Genomic DNA, 18,871 nt, shown 5'->3' with positions numbered 1-18,871 from the left:
AGTTAATGCCATTTCATTGAATCATCATGCCTTCCAAGCTGGTGTAGGAACCAGGCAGGTGTGTCTGGCCTGCAAGAAGGACTAGCCTTTCTGACTGTGTGAATAAATCTTATTTTTCTGATTTTATTTGTATTCTCTTAGCTGTGTGGTTTTTAGATTGCTCAAGAATGCAGAGCAATTGGACTTTAAGCTATAGTGAAATATTGGTTTAGAAAAGACTCAGTATTGCAAGCTTATTTAAAAATTAGAAGGGTTTTGGATCTGATTAGTCTCAAAGTACTCATTTGTTATCTTTCTGCTGTAATCAAGTCCTTAGTGGGAAGATGATTCTAGGGTTGACTTTAAATTTTTCTATCTCTTGTGTAATTTGTATTTTTAGTTGAAGGAAGAAAAGTTAGAAGAGGAGAAAACCTCTGAGGATCTGATCCACAAACTCTTACTGGAGGATATTGAAGCAGGGAAAAGGAGAATGGAAGAAGTGCAGAAAAAAGATGAGCCATTAGTACTCGTAAGTAATTCCTTTTAATAATAATAATAATTCACATTTACATAGTTCTTTGCCATTTATAAACTGTTTTCCTTACAGCCCTTCTTGATAAACTTTCCTAAATTGACCTATCACAGCTAGCCTAGGTGATAGAATACTTTTTCTGAGTAAAAAGAGAAATTGAAAATAAGTGACAGTGGGGAGCAGTCTGATGAAGGAGATGGTATGGATAGGGATTACTTGAGCAAGTAGAGGGATTAGCTTTGATAAGGAGTAAAGCAGCTAGGTAGCATAGTGAATAGAGCACTGGGCCTGGAGTTAAGACATCTTTCTGAATTCAAGTCTGGCCTCAGAAACTCACTAGCTGTGTGACAGTGGGCAAACCACTTAACTCAGCCTCTTCCCTTCTTCAAAGATTTGCCAGTTAAACTATTCTGTGTTCCCCTAATTTAGTTATGGTATCATGAAGAGTAGAATTTCTTAAGGGAAGGCAAGAGGGAGAGGTTAAAAGTAAGAGATTCTGGTTAGATAGGGGGAGTTTAGAATTATTTAACATAGAGGTGATACATTTGTGGGTGATGTCAAGATCAAGGGTATGACTATCTGTGTGTGGATAAGGTAGAGTGGAAAAGTAGCTCATGGTGGAAGAATAATAGATTGAGAAACTGAGTGATTAGAGCATTTGAGGGAGGGTCAATATAAATGTTGAAGACCCCTAGTATGAGAGTAGGAGTTGGGGAGGAAAGAAAAATTGTGAACCAGCAAATTCACCTTCCAGGATTTTGATTAGATGGTACAATATGAATAATATGAACTTTAAAGGAAGAGAGGTTCCTGAGTAATGGAGGAAGAAAGAGACCCTGAAGGTGATGATGAAGAGCAAGAAGCATTCCAACTCCCACACAAGACCATTGACTGAGAATCAATGAAGGTATAGCCAGTACTGAAAAAGTTGGACAGGGAGGGTAGGGCTCAGTAATAGCCAGTGGATGGAAGGAGTGGGAGAGGAAAAGACTTAAGATGAAGGGAAGTTTGTTTCTTATGGAATAACCAGTAGAGAAGGCATTAGTAAATGGACTGGGTAGCCTTTCGTTGGAACTTTGAGGTGGGAGGATTGAAGGGGATAAGAATGAGAAATTTATATGTGTGGTCAGGAATAGGGTTTGAATGCTAACATCCAGAGGTTCAGAATCACTGGGATGTCTGAGGTATTAACAGGTGTCAAAATGGCAATATATATGTCAGTTGTTGCCACCTGTACAGTCTGATTGCATCCTATCTTTTACAGATTTATTTCACATTACTCCCCTTTGTGCATTCTTATTTCTAGCCAAACTGCCCTGTCTTGCTATTTCCTAAACTCTTCATTCCATCCTCCTACTGGTGTGCTTTTCCATTTTTTATCTACTTACCTGGAATGTATTCCCTCCTCACCTCTAAGTCTTGGAACTTGGGCTCATTGCTGAACCTGAACCTCAGGGAGAAACTCAAGTGCTGTGTTGGTGAACCTATGGCACATATGATGGAGGGGGCTGCTCCCATCTCCCTCACTATGTGTGCCTGGGGACAATTCTCAGATCACCTACCCCTTTGTCCAGCAGCCAGTGGGAGCACTTCCTCCCACCACTGTCTGGGGTAAGGCATGGGTCTCACATGCTGCTTGAGGGTTGCAGTTTGGGTACTTGGCCTCTAAAAGGTTTGCCATCACTGCTGCAGTGCAACTGAAGTCTTTCCTGATGCTCAATTGTTAATGTGCTATCAAATTATTTGAAATTTTTATCTGTGTATATCCTGCATGTCTCCAATAAAATATATGCTTTTTGAGAGCTAAGGTTTTTTTAGATCTTTTTAGTTTTTGTATACCCAAAACCTATTATGCTTTTTGTGTGTAATAGACACTTAATAAATGCTTATTCAATTGAACTGAAGTGATTTTCCTAAAATTCTAAGTTAGTGAGTAAAGTCACAGGGATTTGATAATGAGCTTATGACCATACTAGTGGCTGTTGAAAAGCAAGTGATTTGACTTTTGGGAGGATCAGTTCTGGGTGATCTGCCAGATACTCCTGGGGTTTTAGCATTGTAGTTATATTATTAAATGTTGCTCTTATCAACAATAACAATAGCTTACAAGTATGTGTTGCTTTATGATTTGTGGGGTGCTCATCTTTCACCAACCTTGTAAGGTACATAGTGAACTCAAACAATGTAAAAACTTGATGAACTAACAATAGCAAAGGCCAATATTCCCTTGCTCCTAATAAATGCTTACTTAGCATCCTCACCCTTATCATTCTCTGGCAGCCAGGGCTATACCAGCTTATATCAGAATGCAACTCCACATCCTAGGAGCTCTTCCTTTTCTCTGATGCCACAGTGATTCAAACTCTAAGCAACAGCAATGCCAAACCTGAACTGAGGAACAGAGGGAACAAGCAGGACATATATCTGTGTGCTTATAACTGAACTTCATCTCATCCTGGTGCTATGGAAATCCAAACTTCAAATAGAAGAACTTTGTTTAGGCTGTGATAGCTATAAGTGCTCTGTACCTACTACTGAGCCAGAGAACTGAGAACAGAGAGAACAGGATAGGATACATGTATTGGGGGACTATGTGGCAATTCACTAAGCCTGGAGGAAAGAATCTGGCATCTAGCTGGGGTTAGTTCTCTACTCCTTTGAGCCACTTCCCCAAGTCACTTAAAGAGAAACCAAGGTTGATGACCCATGAATTGCCCAACCTGTGATCTAACTCCCAGGGAAACCACTGCCAGAGGGAAGGAAGTCAGTGAGCAATAGGGAGGGAAATAAGGTTTGTACATGGCTCTGTGAGAATCACAAAACAGAATTTCAGGATCTTGGAGTTTGTTCATACTATTGAATTTTGTGTACTTGCAAAGGTGCACCACTTTTTGCATAGTACATTTCCTGGTGACCTCAACAGTTAGTGTTTCCCCCCTCTCCCTTGCAATTATTTTTGTAATCTGTGAGTAGTTATATATGTACATATTATCTCCTCAGTAGAATGTAAGCTCTTTGAGAGTAGGGATTATTTCTTTTATTGTCTTCTTGACCTAGGCGCCTTAAAGATAGTAAGTACTTAACATGCTTGTTGGTTGGTTGCAAGATGTAGCATACATGAGACAACAGAAAAAAAAGAATAAAAATAATTTAAGCAGTCACATGGAAGATTTTGTTATATGTTGTAGAGAATTGGTAGAAAATTCAATCAGATCATTTTAAGAATATCAGTACATATATATTTTTTCCTGTGAGGGAGACAGAGTATTATCTTAGTTGAAGTGCAGAGAGAGAAGTGATATGTTTATGGTTCTACAGCAAAGAGCAGAGTCAGTTCTAAGTTCTTTCTCCAAGTCTCTTTTCAGCAGAGTACACAGTTTTAATTTTTAGTTCAACCTGGAAAAATTAACATTGACTGACCTCTTTTAAAACATAACATGATCCACACAATTAAAACTGGATCTACATAATTGGAAAACATTAATTGCTTATGGGTAGGATGAGCTAACATAATAAAAATGACAATCCTACTCAAAATTAATTTATCTATTCAGTGCCATACCTATCTACCAAGAAATGTTTTTACTGAATTAGAAAAAAATTATAACAGTTCATTTGGAAGAATAAAAGATCAAGAATATCAAGGGAAATAATGAAAAAAAATGTGAAGGATTGGGGCCTAGTAGTACTGTATCTTAAATTGTACTATAAAGCAGTGGTCATTAAAACAATATGGTACTGGCTAAGAGACAGAAGGGGGAGGGTCAATGGAATAGACTTGGGATAAATGACCTCAGATAAACCCAAAGATCCCAGCTTTTGGGACAAGAACCCACTGTTTGACAGAAACTGCTGGGAAAAGTAGAAAATAGTATGGGAGAGATTAGGTATAGGTCAATATCTCATACCCTATATCAAGTTAGATTTTGAATAGGTAAACAACTTAAATATAAAGAATGAAACTATAAGTAAATTAGGTGAACATAGAATAGAATACCTGTCAGATCTATGGGAAAGAAAAGAATTTTAAACCAAGCTAGAAATAGACAATATCACAAAATGTAAAATGAAGAATTTTGATTACATTAAATTAAAAAGTTTTTGTACAAACAAAACCAATGTATCCAAAATTAGAAGGGAAGCAACAACCTAGGGAAAAAATATAACAAAAACCTCTGACAAAGGTCTAATTACTCAAATATTTGAAGGACCAAATCAATTTTCCAAAAAAGCAAGCCATTCCCTAATTGATAAATGGGCAAAGGACATGAACAGGCAGTTTTCAAATAAAGAAATCAAAACTATCAATAAGCACATAAAAAAGTGTTCTAAATCTCTTATAATTAGAGAAATGCAAATCAAAACAACTCACACCTAGCAGACTGGCTAATATGATAGCAAAGGAAAGTAATAAATGTTGGAGAAGATGTGGCAAAATTGGGACACTAATGCACTGCTGGTGGAATTGTGAATTGATCCAAACATTCTGGAGAGTAATTTGGAACTATGCCCTCTAAGGGGTAGAAATATGAGGGTTTTTTTTTAAATAAAAGGTTGGACTGGATTATTCAAGAGTAGGGTTGCCAGGAATTTTAATTAATTCCAAAGAGATTTATTTTAACAATTTATTTATAAAATATAGAAGGAATGAAAGTAAGAAAATCAGAGAGAGGATAGGGTAAGATATCTAGACTACACACTAAGTATTTTGATCTGGTCCTGGTTTAACCCAGGAAAGGCTAGTTAGTCCTTAGCTGGAGGGGCCTCAGCCTTGAGCCAAGGACCTGAGGATGCAGGGAGCCTCTCTCAAGAGGGTAGGTCTCTCCTGAGGCTAGTCCCTTCAGAAAATCCAGCAAAGGAATCAGCCTTTTTTCACTCACTCCATGTGGTAGCTCTAAAAGGGAAGCTGTCTGAGATCTCAAGGTCTAGATCCTCCAAAGTCAAGTCGAAGATGAAAGATTGAAGAGAGCCCTCACAGGAAGTTCTTGGCATTTTTAAAGATCATTCCTTTTTGTTGACTTTCTTCCATTTGGTGTGTACCAATTACAGCTAAAACTTTGCTTACGACTGCCCAGGGGGAAGTCAGTCGATTCTGATTCATCACCCACTATTGCACAGGTGGGTGACAGACCTCCCCCCCTCAAGTGTGAGTGGGGTGTATATGCTTTTGTTGATTAAATCTAAAACTGGGCAGGGGAGAGTTAATTTAATCTTTACTTTAAATTACTGCCTGCCCTTTGACCCAGCCATACCACTGCTGTGTCTGTACGCCAGAGATAATAAGGAAAAATACTGTACAAAAGTATTTATAGCTGTGCTCCTTGTGGTGGCAAAAAATTGGAAAATGAGGGGATGCCTTTCGATTGGGGAATGGCTGAACAAATTGTGGTATCTGTTGGTGATGGAATACTATTGTGCTCAAAGGAATAATGAACTGGAGGAATTCCATGTGAATTGGAATGACCTCCAGGAATTGATGCATAGTTAAAGGAGCAGAACCAGGAGAACATTGTACACAGAGACTGAACCATTGTGGCACAATCTAATGTAATGGACTTCTTTACTAGCAACAATGCAAGGATCCAGGACAATTCTGAGGATCTTATGAGAAAGAATGCTATCCACATCCAGAAAAAGTACTGTAGAAGAAAAAACATTTCCTTGATTTCATGTTTTGATGGGAATATGATTGGGGATGTAGACTCTAAATGATCACCCTAGTGCAAATATTAATAATATGAAAATAGGTCTTGATCAATGATACATTTAAACCAAGTTGGATTGCTCATTGGCTACTGGAGGGGGAAGGGAGGAGGGAAGGGAAGGAATACGAATCATGTAACCATGGAAAAATATTCTAAATTAATTAAATAACTTAAAAAATAAAAAAGTAACATTAAAATGTTGAAATTAAGCCTTCATTTTGAAGTTATTTCTAACCTGAGCCATAATTTTTTCTCTCCAAATTTCAGGTTTAGCTTTTAGATCAAAATTGTTTTTCTCTTCGTTTAGAGATGAGGGAATTCTGATGAATAGCAATATTTAGGGGAAGTGAGGGCTCAGATACAAATATAACATTTAAAACTGGAAACTGTTTGACTAGAAGAGATATAAAAATTAATTTTACTCCAAACTAGAATTTAAAATGTTATAAATGTATCTTTTTTCTGTTGTAGTCATATATGTATGTAGCTTATCAAGGATCCCTGATTAGTTGATCTTTAGTGGTTCCCCATCATTGGAGATCTAGCAGAAGCTGGGCAACTACTTGTCAGTAATATTGCAGAGGGAATTTTTATTTAATTAAATTACCTCTGAGCTCTCTTAGCTTTGGTTTCTATAGTGATTGTCACCACTTTGGGCTTCTTTCTCATAGTTCTTTGTGGCTTCCCCATTGGGACTATTGATGCCTCCAAGTCAACAGAGAACTCAAGGCCAAATTTAAAGTTACTAACTGCCCAACCCCTCCTTTGTTTCTCTCCCCCAAAATAGTCAGTTTAACCTTGGTGATCTTATAGCTTCTGGGAATTGACAAATATTGACAAACACAAATAAAATCTTCAGAATAGATAAACGGTTGACTGTCCATGTTCATCAATTGCCATATTGAATAATTTGTACAAGTTATTCCTGGAAAATGCTGAAAAATAAGAAGTGGAGGAGTAGGGTAGGGAGGGGAATCAGGAGAATAATCTATCCAGAAGGGGAAACTATTGTCTATTATCTTGGGGGGGGGGTGTAAAATTTTGCATTTTATAACTCTTTACTCTTTGAAGCTTCAACTCTGTGCTGTCAGTGTCAGTTGTTGGCAGCTGGGAGCTGAGGTAGAAACATCTGGAAATGGAAAAAAGAAATAATCAGTTTTTAAGTTTTATGAAATAAGGGCCTTAGATGATAAAAGTCTTGTGAACCACTAACCATTTGGTGTGGGACTAGCAATTGAAAGACATTCTAGTATAAAATTTACCATATTCATTTGGCCAAAGACTCTTGAGCTTGACATGTGTTCATGGAATCCCTAAAAACTAGTCTGCAGCTATGGAGTACCCCCAAATAGAGCAAGGTTGGAGAAATTGTGGGGCAAAGGAGAGGAATTAAGTATATTTTCATGCTAAACTTGTTTTATGCAGCGTTTTTGATATGTATATATTTTTCATTTAGTACATTATAACAAAAATGCTAATTGGAATATTGTTCTTTTTAATATCCCTATGTCCATGCCACCTCTCTGAAATATGCCAGATTAACCAGACCCCTTTGCCCTTTCATTCTCAAAAAGAATACTACTGCTGCCATTACTGTTTTAATGTGTCAGAATGTGTTTTGTGTAACTATGCCTGAAAATTATATTCAGTTACTAGCCCTTTGTCTCCTGAATATCCCCACAAATGGCTTCAAAGATATATAAAATGAGATGCCTTAAGATCAGCCACTGACCTTTGTAAGTGATACACTCATCGGCTAAAGCAAATATTAGAGGCAGTGTGCTTTTATAGAAAGGGTTCTGGACTTGGAGTCAGGAGATCTAGGCTTGAACATAGGAATGGATAGTTGCCACTTAGGGGATTTTAGGTAAGTCTCTTTCAGCTCATTTTTTGTTGTTGATATAATTTAATTTAATTATTTTTAAAAAAACTCTTACCTTCCACCTTAGAATCAACACTTCGTATTGATGCTAAGGCAGAAGAGTGGGTAAGGACTAGGTAATGGGGGTTAAGTGATTTGCCCAGGATCACATAGCTAGGAAGTGTCTGAGGCCAAATTAGAACCTAGGACCTCCTGTTTCTAGGCCTGGCTCTCCATCCACTGAACTATCCAGCTGTTGCTCTTAATTTAATTTAATTTTTAAAACTTTCATATAGTCAAAATATTTTATAATTCAAGACTTGTTATGCATGAATTTTGTCATCAGTATGGACACAAAAACTAAGTGTATGATAAAGACTGGTTGCCATCTCACAGCCTTGAACCACAGAAATGTCTTGAGATTGCTAATTACAAGTCAGGAGTAAGTCAGAGGGAATAAAACTAGACCTTTTTTTTCTCCTTAAATTTTGTTTTATTTTTTAATTGAACAAAAAATCTACTTTTGGTATTCCAAATCCTTTACTTCCAACTCCTGAAGTTACAAATAAATTCCCACATTGTTTATGTCCAAAATTAAATGTCTTAGTCTTTTCCCTGAGTCCTTCACTATCTCTCAGGAGGTAAGTATAAAGCCAGATCTTTGTACCAGTCACTAAAGGTGGAAAAGACACAGCCAGAAATTAGAGTTCCTTGTGGAGACAGTTTTGTTGGAAGGAGCACTATTTTAGTAGTCAGGAAGCTTGAGCTTCAGGCTTAGTTTTTTAGTAATTAAGTTATCACCTCAGCCATATTACTTTGCTTTTCTGAATCTGTGTTGTTTTTTTTTTTTTTTTTGTAAAATGAGGGGGTTGGATAGATGAGCTTTGGTGTTCAGTAATTCTATGAAAACGATTACAGGAGGTCTCTCTGTTGTTATGGCCTGTTCAACTGTAACTCATTCATTTATAATTTCCGATTTGTGGTTTCTATGCCCATTACTTGGGATATGTTTTAAAGACACATTTGTTTCTTAGAATTTTGTAACTGCGTATGCTATCCTTCCTCACCTTGGGAAATGGTAATAAATCAGTGTTACTTGTTTTAGAATATACTTGGGTATCCATATTTCTCATGTTGTTAGGGTCTTTGTGTATTGGAAGTCTGTTCTCCCCTTTCCTATAGAATCTTGAGGGGGGGGAAGCCAAAAGCATCTTTCTAAGACTTAATTCTTAATCTAAATGTATAACTCAGTTCCATTCTGGTGCTAGCCAGGCAATTTAAGAGGAAAATCCCCTTGGAAATAATCAATTTCCTAGTATCTTGTGTTAACTTTCTTGTTTTTACCCATTAAACTACCCAAGAAGTGTGTGAGGGAAATTTTCTCTTCCTCCCTTTCCTGTGTCACACACTTGACCTTATCTACTTTTGACTGGGAGTCCAGGACTGTGTGAAGGAAATCATTGGGTGAACTGAGTCATGTGGCTAGAATGACAGCCAGAAAAATGTATCAGTAAAGTCAAGAGATCACTAGACATGGGACAGTACAATCTTCCCTGCAGTGTTCCATGGACTGCTCCCCTGGGTGGCACAGCAAAATAGAAAGTCATGGTTGGCTCCTGAGATGTGACATATGAGAGTTAGTGGGTGGAGAGAAGGTTTGATAAACTGAGGCAAGAGCAGATTTCAGGCTTTTATCTTCTTTGTTGCTGACTGGACTTGCCTGTGTAAGATGGGAAGAAGGCCTTAATGGCAGTTGCAGATTAGCAAGCTAAATGGAGCAATAAAGAAAGTACCTTTTATATTCTCTGTCCTATTTTTCCATCTTTTTCTTCCCCTACTACTTTTAATTAATGAAATTATTAATTTATGTCCAATCTCACAATTTTCACTCTTAAAGAAGACCATTCTGGACCCAAATGGCTCTATAACACTTAGCATCATAGTTGAGACTGCTACATATCATTTTTGTTGCCTCCCATTAGATAAATCAGGAACCATTTTGATATCATATCCTTATTCTCTTCAACCAATTCTAAATTTAGAGATCTCAAAGTACATACCTGGAAGTAGGGAGGTAGTAGATAACAAACCTGCAATAGAGGTGAAACTTCTTATACAAAATTGGAAAACTAGGAAGCTGTCTTTGGAGCTACCTCAATGTCATGTCACCCCAGTCTGGATGTAAATTTGGTGAACCATAGCACCCTTTTTCTAGCCAGCTGTAAAGGACATCTTTTATTAAATATTTTAGATTTATAATTATCTTAAAACCAGAAGTTAATTTTGGGATAGCTTATTCCAGTCATCTGAATTAATAAGTATACCCTAAAGTTCTAATAAATTTTATTCAAGGAAAAAGTTAAACATAACTGCCTTTTAAAAGGAAACACCAAGTGCTGCTTTGCCAATGGATTTCCTTTTTTCTCTCTATTGAGGATCCTGAATTGCCACATAATCACATTTTTGGAGAGTCGCTTGTAATCAAATGAAGGAACTGAAATGGGTAGGAAAGACTGACCCAACCTTTCTAATTGCTTCAGGGAGTGATGGAACTTATCCTCTTATCTTAACTTTTCTCAGTGGCAGAACAAACTGGAGAGAGACTCCTTTAATATGCAGGTGCTTCTTGGTTGCTATGTTGTTCTTATGGTTTCTGCCAGAAAGAGCTTATCATCTCTGCTCTTTCCAAAGTCCAGAGGTAACTGTAGAAGACTTACTTCTAATTCTGTAGCTTGGTTAAGACTCAGAAATTATTCTAAACTTCTTAATATTGTTCCCTAAGCAGGCTGCTCTCCTCCTTTACCCTTTTACTCTTGAAATGTAAATGAATTCAGTTTAATCCTAAACTGGATTCAGAAATTGCAATTTGCTGTTATTTCTTTCAACGTATTTATTGGTAATACTCAATTTTGCATATTTTTTGATGTTCGAACAGACTAGTGATATAAGAACTATCTGAGTGACACTACAACTTTTAGACTGTTATGACTTTTTTTTTTTAGGGGACATGTATTTTTGTCATTTACTCATTTAATCTGAAAGAATATTTTTTGGTCCCCAAATACTTTATGCAAATGTCACCATTTTTGCTACCTAAGACTGCTATGAAAGTGAGGTTCTGGGTTCTATTTGAATAATAAGATCATAAATCTAGAGCTTTTAAGGGTATAAAAACTAAGACCTTAGATTAAGGTCATGTACATAGAAATTAACAGAGGCAAGATTTGAATCTAGGTCCTTTGGTTCCAGAGTTAGTGCCTTGTCCACTGTACTTTATCTTTTCTATAATATAGGGGATAGTTCTTACTAGTATAGGTTACATTTACATAATGCTTTATATTTTCAGAGGCCTTACAACATCCTTGTTTATAATAACTTTTGTCCCCATTTTTCAGATGTTAGAAATGAGGTTTAGGCTCTTCTTATTCCAGGAGTAATGCTCTTTCTTCTCAGAAAATTTGAAGCTTTTTAGATGTGCAAATCTGTAGCATTCCAGGAACCTGTTAAGGCTGATGAAAAGATATGAGGGGGTCCTGTTCTCCCATCTGTCTACTTGGAGGCTGAGGAAATCCCTGAAGGGGAGAAAAAATTGCATCTTTAGGTTCAGATCACAACCTAGGCTCAGGTCCTTGTTTGTTTCTCTTGTGATCTGTGTGACCTTGTATTAATGATTTTGCTTTCTGAGCTTTGGACCCTGAACCTGAGGTGCCAGCAAATGTCTGATTATAAGTCTAGTGCTCTTTCCACAATATGCCTTGCAGCTTCTGTCTGAGGATAGAAAATCTGCCATTATTGACCTTTGTTTAAGTTAGTCAGTTAGGAAGCAGTTATTTACCACTTACTGTGAGCTTAAACTATAATTAGATACAAATGTAGAAGTTTAACAATTCTTACCCTAAACGAGTTTATGTTAGATAGGGAAACAATAGCTATCTTTGCTATATGCAGAATAGATTCAAGATTATTAGGGAACAAGTAGTAGCTGTGAGATTCTTCAGGGAAAGTATTGTTTGTTTGTTTGTTTTCCTTTTTCAGTGCTTAGCACAATACTTAGTATGTAGAGGTACTTAAATAAATGCTAATTGACTAAGGGATCTGGAAAAATCTTACATAGAAGGTGATGCCTAAGCTGAGTCTTGCAGGAAACTAGGGATTCTAAGATGCAGAAATGAAGAAGGAAGTGCCTTCTAGGCATGAGGGCAGCCAATCCAATGGCACAGAGACAGAAAATGGAGTAAGATAGTAATGTCTGACTGGCCCATGGGTATCATGATAGGGAGTGATGTGTAATATGACTGACTGGAAAGTCAGATTGGCAAGCTCTGCTCAGGACTTTGCTATGGGGAACATGATGACTCCATTAAGTGTTGGAGGGATATCATGCATGAGAGAGATTAGACTTGCCCTGTGTAACCCTAAAGAGAAGATCTAGGAATAGAGAGTGGAAGTTGCAAAGAGGCGTATTTATCTTTGATATCAGTGAAAACTTGCTAACAATGAAAAAGTGTCTGAAAGTGGAATAGGTTTCCTCAGGAGGCTGGTGGATTCTTCTTTCCTAGAGATCATTAAGTAAAGACTAGATGACCACTTGTTGGGTATATTATATAGTTGGATTTCTTATAGGTTTGGGTTAGACCAGATGGACACTCAGACCTATTTCAGTTCTTAAATTGTGTGATGCCTCCATTTCAGATTTGGGAAAAACCATAACTTTATAACTCTGTAATTGCTTTGTGACATTGTATTCTGGAAAGAAGGGGGGGGGGGGGAACTAGTGCCTATAGAATGTTTGATGCAAGAGGAAAATACTAAGGTAGTGATCTTTAAAGGGAGAAGCAACAAGGGAGTTTTGCATTTAGTAGATGAGAGCCTACTCATTTCTCACTACCTTAAGATTAACCATTATGTTAGGGAAGTAGCTTCTGGTCTAGATTTTCACTTAACCAGGAGGGTAATGGGACATTTTTCATATGCTAAAGGAATATGTTGTTATTTTAGAGGGGCAGCTAAAGTTTAATGAAAGTTGAATGTATTTAGAGTTAGACCAGAATCCAAGTTCTACAACTTACTAGCTTTGTGACTATGGACAAGTCATTTAACATTCCCATTTACAAAATGAGGATAATAAAAGAATTTCTGCTTGCTTTGGATATGTAGTCTGTGTGGGCACAGATGCCCAGTAGTGCATATAACAGCCTATCTACATCTTTGCCCTTTCTTCCTATGCAATTCTGTCCTTCTGTAAATCCTTCATAGAGGATCTCTCTACCCAATGTTCTAGTATCATTATCTAATAGAAAATAATTCTTAAAAATCTGAGCTTGGTTTATATCCTTTACACTTATAAATCTATATATACCTTCTCTGTAATCATAGGGATATTTCCATGGGTACCGCAGATGGACAAGTGTTGTCTTCCTTGTTGTCTCCTCCCCAGTGTCCCGAGCGCCTCTCAGATTCTGAAAATGAAGAACCTTCCCAGGGCAAGATGACACATCGTTCGGCGTTTGTTTCCAAGAGCAGCGTTTACTCCTTAGCTTTCCTGACAGGGTAAGAAATCATACCAAATTCAGCCTGAATCTGTTTATTTGGGGGGCAACAGGGGTTTTGACCAGACAGGCAGAGGAATATGGGAAAGACAGACTGTTGCAATCTTTGAGAATGGGGGGAAGGAGTGGGGGGAAGAATTGGGGCAAAGCTTGACTTTGAGAGGAAATAAAAGTGAGAATGTAATAGATTTTTAAAAGTGAAAAATAAAAAGTAAAATTCCTTGTGGAATTGTGCCAAGATCTTGTATCATTGGTTTTGGGACCAAACAGCAGCTTTGTTAGCCTGACACCATATACTTTTCACTTTCTTTTTGGGAAGAAGGAGAAAGTTAAATTATATGGTTCTCCTAATCTTCTCTACCACTTTCTTTCCATATCCCTGCTGTATAACAATAAAATGGGCTGTCTCTAAAAGGAAGTTTTTGAACTTAACTGAAGGTGATCAGCTGTTTGTTTAGGAATATTATACATGGGATTAATGCATTGGATGGAGAAATGTACTGGCCTCAGAGGTCTTTTCCAGTGCTAAGATGACCACATTTGAAGAATGTCAAACTTTTGGTTATATGTTGTGTGGATTTTCTACTTTATAGAAAGGGTAACCAATGGTTAATATAGATAAGTTTTCCCTGATCTACCCCATTTCCCTTCTTCTGCCTCATACTCCAGGATGTTTCTAGTTCATTTCTGTTTGTGTGAGTTTAGGGCATATTTATTTATATATATTAAGGTTGGGTTTGATTCTGAGGCCACTTTTCATCCATGACACCATGCTGCCTCTAATTATCAGCATTGTAGTCCACAGGACATTAACTACAAAATAATATGATAATGATAATAAACTCAAGTTTGGCTCTTTTTCTGGTCAATTAGCAAGCTTATATTAAATACTTACAATAGTCCAAATATTAGGTGTTTTTTTTTTTTGCTTTGTTTTATGATATATTATTTCTTGTAGTTCAGCCTACATTTGGGGAGTTACTATTCTATACACATTATCAAAATAGAATAGAGGAATGGAAAGTATGTTTTCTAAACTCTGAAGAATCATCATTATGGGACAGTGGTAGTGAACTTGTGTCTGAGTTACAGGATAGCAGATTTAGGCTCAGTAAAAGTAAGTATGTCTAACAATCAGAGTTGACCTTTAGTGCAATAGGCAGCCTCTGTGAAGGGAATGATCTCTTTATTATTGGAAGTGTTGAAGCAAAGACAATGTATTCCCCTGTCAGGGGTGCTATGCTGAGCATTCCTATGCTGAGAAGTTGAACTACGTAACCTCTGGCCCCTTCACATTCCAGGATTCTGTGATTTTATGAGCTAGGGAAAATGAGAGATTAAGGAAATGGCAGTGAATAAGGAAACATGTTGAGATTAATTATAAACATGTTTTAATTTTTAGTCCATAAGACTTTCCAGTGAATAAAAGAGGTGACCTCTCAGCTGGACCTTGATTGAGCCTACTTATAGGTATATTAAAGGATGTGTAGACATAGGAAAGTAATGTGAGCAAGGATATTGAGGCACTTGGGAATGATGAGGAATCTTTTCTGGGTGGGTAGAATACAGACTATGCAAAATTTGGGTGATCAAATTGGGAAGGTAAGTTAGAGGACTTATGGTCAAGGTTCCCAAAATAAAAGGAATTCCAGTATTCTAGAAAAGAAAAATAGAAGAGCATCAGAATGAATTAGAATGAAGAACTAACTGTAAAGACAAACTGTAATAGGTACCTTTGTCTAGCATCAACAAGAAAACACTTAGAAGCCTGTAGGTAGTAAGAAGGGGGCCCTGGAAGAGGAGCACCACACTAGGTGCCTTCCAGTTCTCATTGCCTTAGAATGTTCCAGTTAGGAAGCCTTAGGGTGATTGTGCATTAGCCCTAGTCCCAAAGAGGCCTTGGTCTAGTTAAACATTTTCAGAGCTCTGGGTCTGGACATGTGGACTATCTGATGACTGTGATCAAAATTTTAAAAAACTTGGATACTGCATTTTAAGAAATCATAAGTGAAAATCACTCATATCTGTTAGAACCAGAGAACAAAGTGAAAACAAAAAGAATCCACCTCTAAAAGTAAACACTAAAATGAAAATTCTTTGGTACTTCGTAGCCTAGATCTCCAGCCTCCAGGATAAGGGAAAAACACTGCAAGTAGGCAGAAATAAGATTTCAAATACTATGGAATTATAGTAAGGAGCATTTAAGATGGCAGCTACCACTTTAAAGATCAGGAGAGTTTGGAATATAGTATTCCAAAAGGCAAAAGATAGAGACTTATAACCATAATTTACCTAAATATAATTTGAAAACTACAGAAAGGAAAAAATGAATGCATTAGAATACGTCTAAACCTTCCTAATGAAAAGACCAGAATAGAGCTGTATAGAATTTTTGAAATGCAAAGACAAGAGTTTAGAGAGACCTGGAAAAGTGTAAATACATTGGAGTGATTGTAAGGGACTACATAATGAGAAAGTTTTTACATTCTAATAGTGGGAAATGAAGCATATGTCCCTGAAGAACTCAATGTCTTTAAGCACCATAGGAGGTAAATAATATAAAAAGAGGGCTTGTGGTTACTTTAGTCTGTTTTGATAGTTCTAAGTGAAAAAAAGAAAAAAGATAAACAGGAATACATTAGAGAAGAAATGGGGAGGAGTGTATGGAACTTACTATTTCACATATACAAACATAGGAGGGATGGAGAAATCAGATATTATATAAGTTTTGCCTTGACCTGAACTAAAGGAGTTTTGAAAAAAACACATGCAGGGAGAGAGAGAAACACCCACACCCACACACCTGCATTTATAACATATATGTAGAAAAAGTATAAACTAAGCATAGTAGTGGGGGACAGGCATATGGGAGAAGAGTTTTAAATAGTATAAAGGTGAGATTAGCTAAAAGCAAAGCTTACTCCTGCATTAGAGAGTAGATCTAAAAGGGTCACGGTCTGGGTTGAGGTGGTCAAGTTAAAAGGGGAGAAAAAAGGATAAAGAATCTGTCTCAGGGTCTGGGCAAGGTGAGGAAAAGAGGAACTATAGAGCAAAAGAAAATGACCTCATTTTGTTAAACAAATTCTTTCTCACTGCTTTTTCCTTGGTAAAGAGAAGAAAAAGTATAAGAGTATAAAAAAAAACAAAAAGTACAAAAATGAGATGAACTCACCTATAAAATGGAAGAGAATAAAAGAAGAAAGCAGGATCCAAGAATGTGTTATTTATGAGAAACAAATGACATAAGATCTAAATAATTAAAAGAAAAGTTTGTTGAGAGGGGAGGCAGTAAAAAATAGTTCCAGGCCTTGGTATACATCTTTCAGACTTAGAGCTAAAAGCAAAAAGATAAACAAAAAAGAAGTTAAGGACTTGGATAGAATTTTTGACAAGCTGTATGTGATAGACCTCTGGAGATCTCACTGACGAAGTGAAAAAGTAGCTGTTCCTGGCACCTTTCCAAAAATTAACTATTTAGGGCATAAAAAAACTTCATATAAAGTGTACAGTAACAGAAATAGTAAGCACATTCTCAACTCCTCACTATATCTCACCCCCCTCCAATCTCCATATTCATTCTGTTGCCAAAGCTTGTTGATTTCACCTCTACAACATCTCTCTAATATGTCTCTTTCTGACCTCTGACACTCACCATGATAATGCAGACCATGTTACCTGCTGGTGGATCAACCTGCCTCAAGTCTCTCCTCATTCCAATCCATTCTCCATTTAGCTGCCAAAGGGATTATCTTAAAGATCAGTTCTGATTCTGTCACTCCCTACTCATTAAACTCCAGTGACTTCAGGATCAAATACAAAATTCTATCTTTACCATTCAAAGACCATTCCCTTTGTAAACCTTAAAATTTCCCAGACCCTACTTTATAAGATTGGATTAAGACCATTCCCCATTTGGGCAGTGAACTCTACTTAAAGCAGGAATGTGAGAATTCTACTTTACCTACTTGGGTCTGCCCTAGGGGAAGATAAAGTTGTAAACTTTTCTGAACAATGAAAAGTACTTAAACCCATACTTTTCTTAAGCTAAGTACCTATAAAGGTCAAGCAACTTGTGAATTTACAAGGAACAAAGAACTGGAAAACTTACTCAGAGCTTTCCTGGTGTGAATTACTCAAAAATCCACACCTTCTTAGGTGTGGACAAAGAATGGGTGGTCCTTTAGAAACATCTAACATCTACAGTGATTGGTAGATGCAAGGACTTAGGGAAGGTGGCAGAGAAGATTTTGCCCTTAAAAATAAGAGCTCAGGGAAGAGCTAGAGGTCATTCTGAAACATTCAGATTGGAGAGACTCATTCTGAGGAGACTGATTCTGAAACATTCAGATGGAGGAGGGAGCTGGTGAAAGCAGCTGAGATGCTGCTGGCCTGGTGTCATTAGAAATCCTTGTTTAGTCAGACCTTGTGGTGAGTGTTAAAAAACTGATTCTTTTCTTACTCTCTCTCTCCTTCTTTGATTACTCATTGTATTGTTAATTAAAATCTCTATAAAACCCAAATGACTTGGGTATTTGAATAATTGGGAATATTTCCCTGGCGACCACCTTATATTTGATTTTAAAACCCAAGACACTGTAGTGAAACATATTTCTGCGGTCAAATTTACTCACCCTCTCTTATATCTATCACAATTTATATCTTCCACTATTTTAATCACTACAGTTTAAGACCTCAACCATTTTAAATCTCACACCTTTCTAATCTTCTTACACTTTATTTCCCACAAGGTGCTCCTCAGTCCAGTGGTATGGCCTTCTTTGCTGTTCCATAAGCATCTCTTGGCTCAGGGAATTTTCCCTGGTTGTCTCATATGGCTGGAATCCTCTCTCCCCTCATTTCTACTCATTGGTTTCCCCTGGCTTCCTGTAAGTTCCAACTAAAGTTCCATTTTCTCCCACAAGCCTTTCTTAACTCATCTTTATTCCAGTGCTTTTCCTATTTATTTCCTATTTAACCTGTATACAGCTTGTTTGTACATATTTGTTTGCTTGTCTTATCTACTAGAATGTGAGTTCCTTGGTGGCAGGAATTGTCTTTTTACCTTTTTTTGTATCTCCAGTGCTTAGCATAAGACCTGGTATGTAATTAGATACTTCATAAATTTTTATTGATTGGCATCCTTTATTGTCCATAATGCAGTAAAAATTATATTCATTAAAAAGCCTTTGAAGAAATTAATCATAGAAGATATTAGCGAAACCAAAAGGAAAAAGAAATTAAGTTA

The 18,871-nt window shown here is 37.0% G+C and overlaps 1 protein-coding gene across 2 annotated transcripts in view; it reads left to right on the top strand.

Annotated features, from left to right (window-relative positions):
* Nucleotides 1-18,871, top strand: part of RNF169 (ring finger protein 169) — a 104,786-nt gene that overhangs the window by 67,608 nt on the left and 18,307 nt on the right. The window contains exons 3-5 of one of the 2 annotated variants that reach the window (XM_056794978.1): nt 380-508; nt 13,515-13,627; nt 18,375-18,512. In XM_056794978.1, coding sequence (XP_056650956.1) covers nt 380-508; nt 13,515-13,627; nt 18,375-18,512 — 380 coding nt within the window. The remainder of the gene's footprint in view (nt 1-379; nt 509-13,514; nt 13,628-18,374; nt 18,513-18,871) is intronic. The other variant, XM_007490981.3, reaches the window with a different exon arrangement.

Source organism: Monodelphis domestica, chromosome 4, assembly GCF_027887165.1.
Source record: "Monodelphis domestica isolate mMonDom1 chromosome 4, mMonDom1.pri, whole genome shotgun sequence".
Taxonomy (NCBI): domain Eukaryota; kingdom Metazoa; phylum Chordata; class Mammalia; order Didelphimorphia; family Didelphidae; genus Monodelphis; species Monodelphis domestica.
This window is presented reverse-complemented; position numbering and strand designations above follow the sequence as displayed.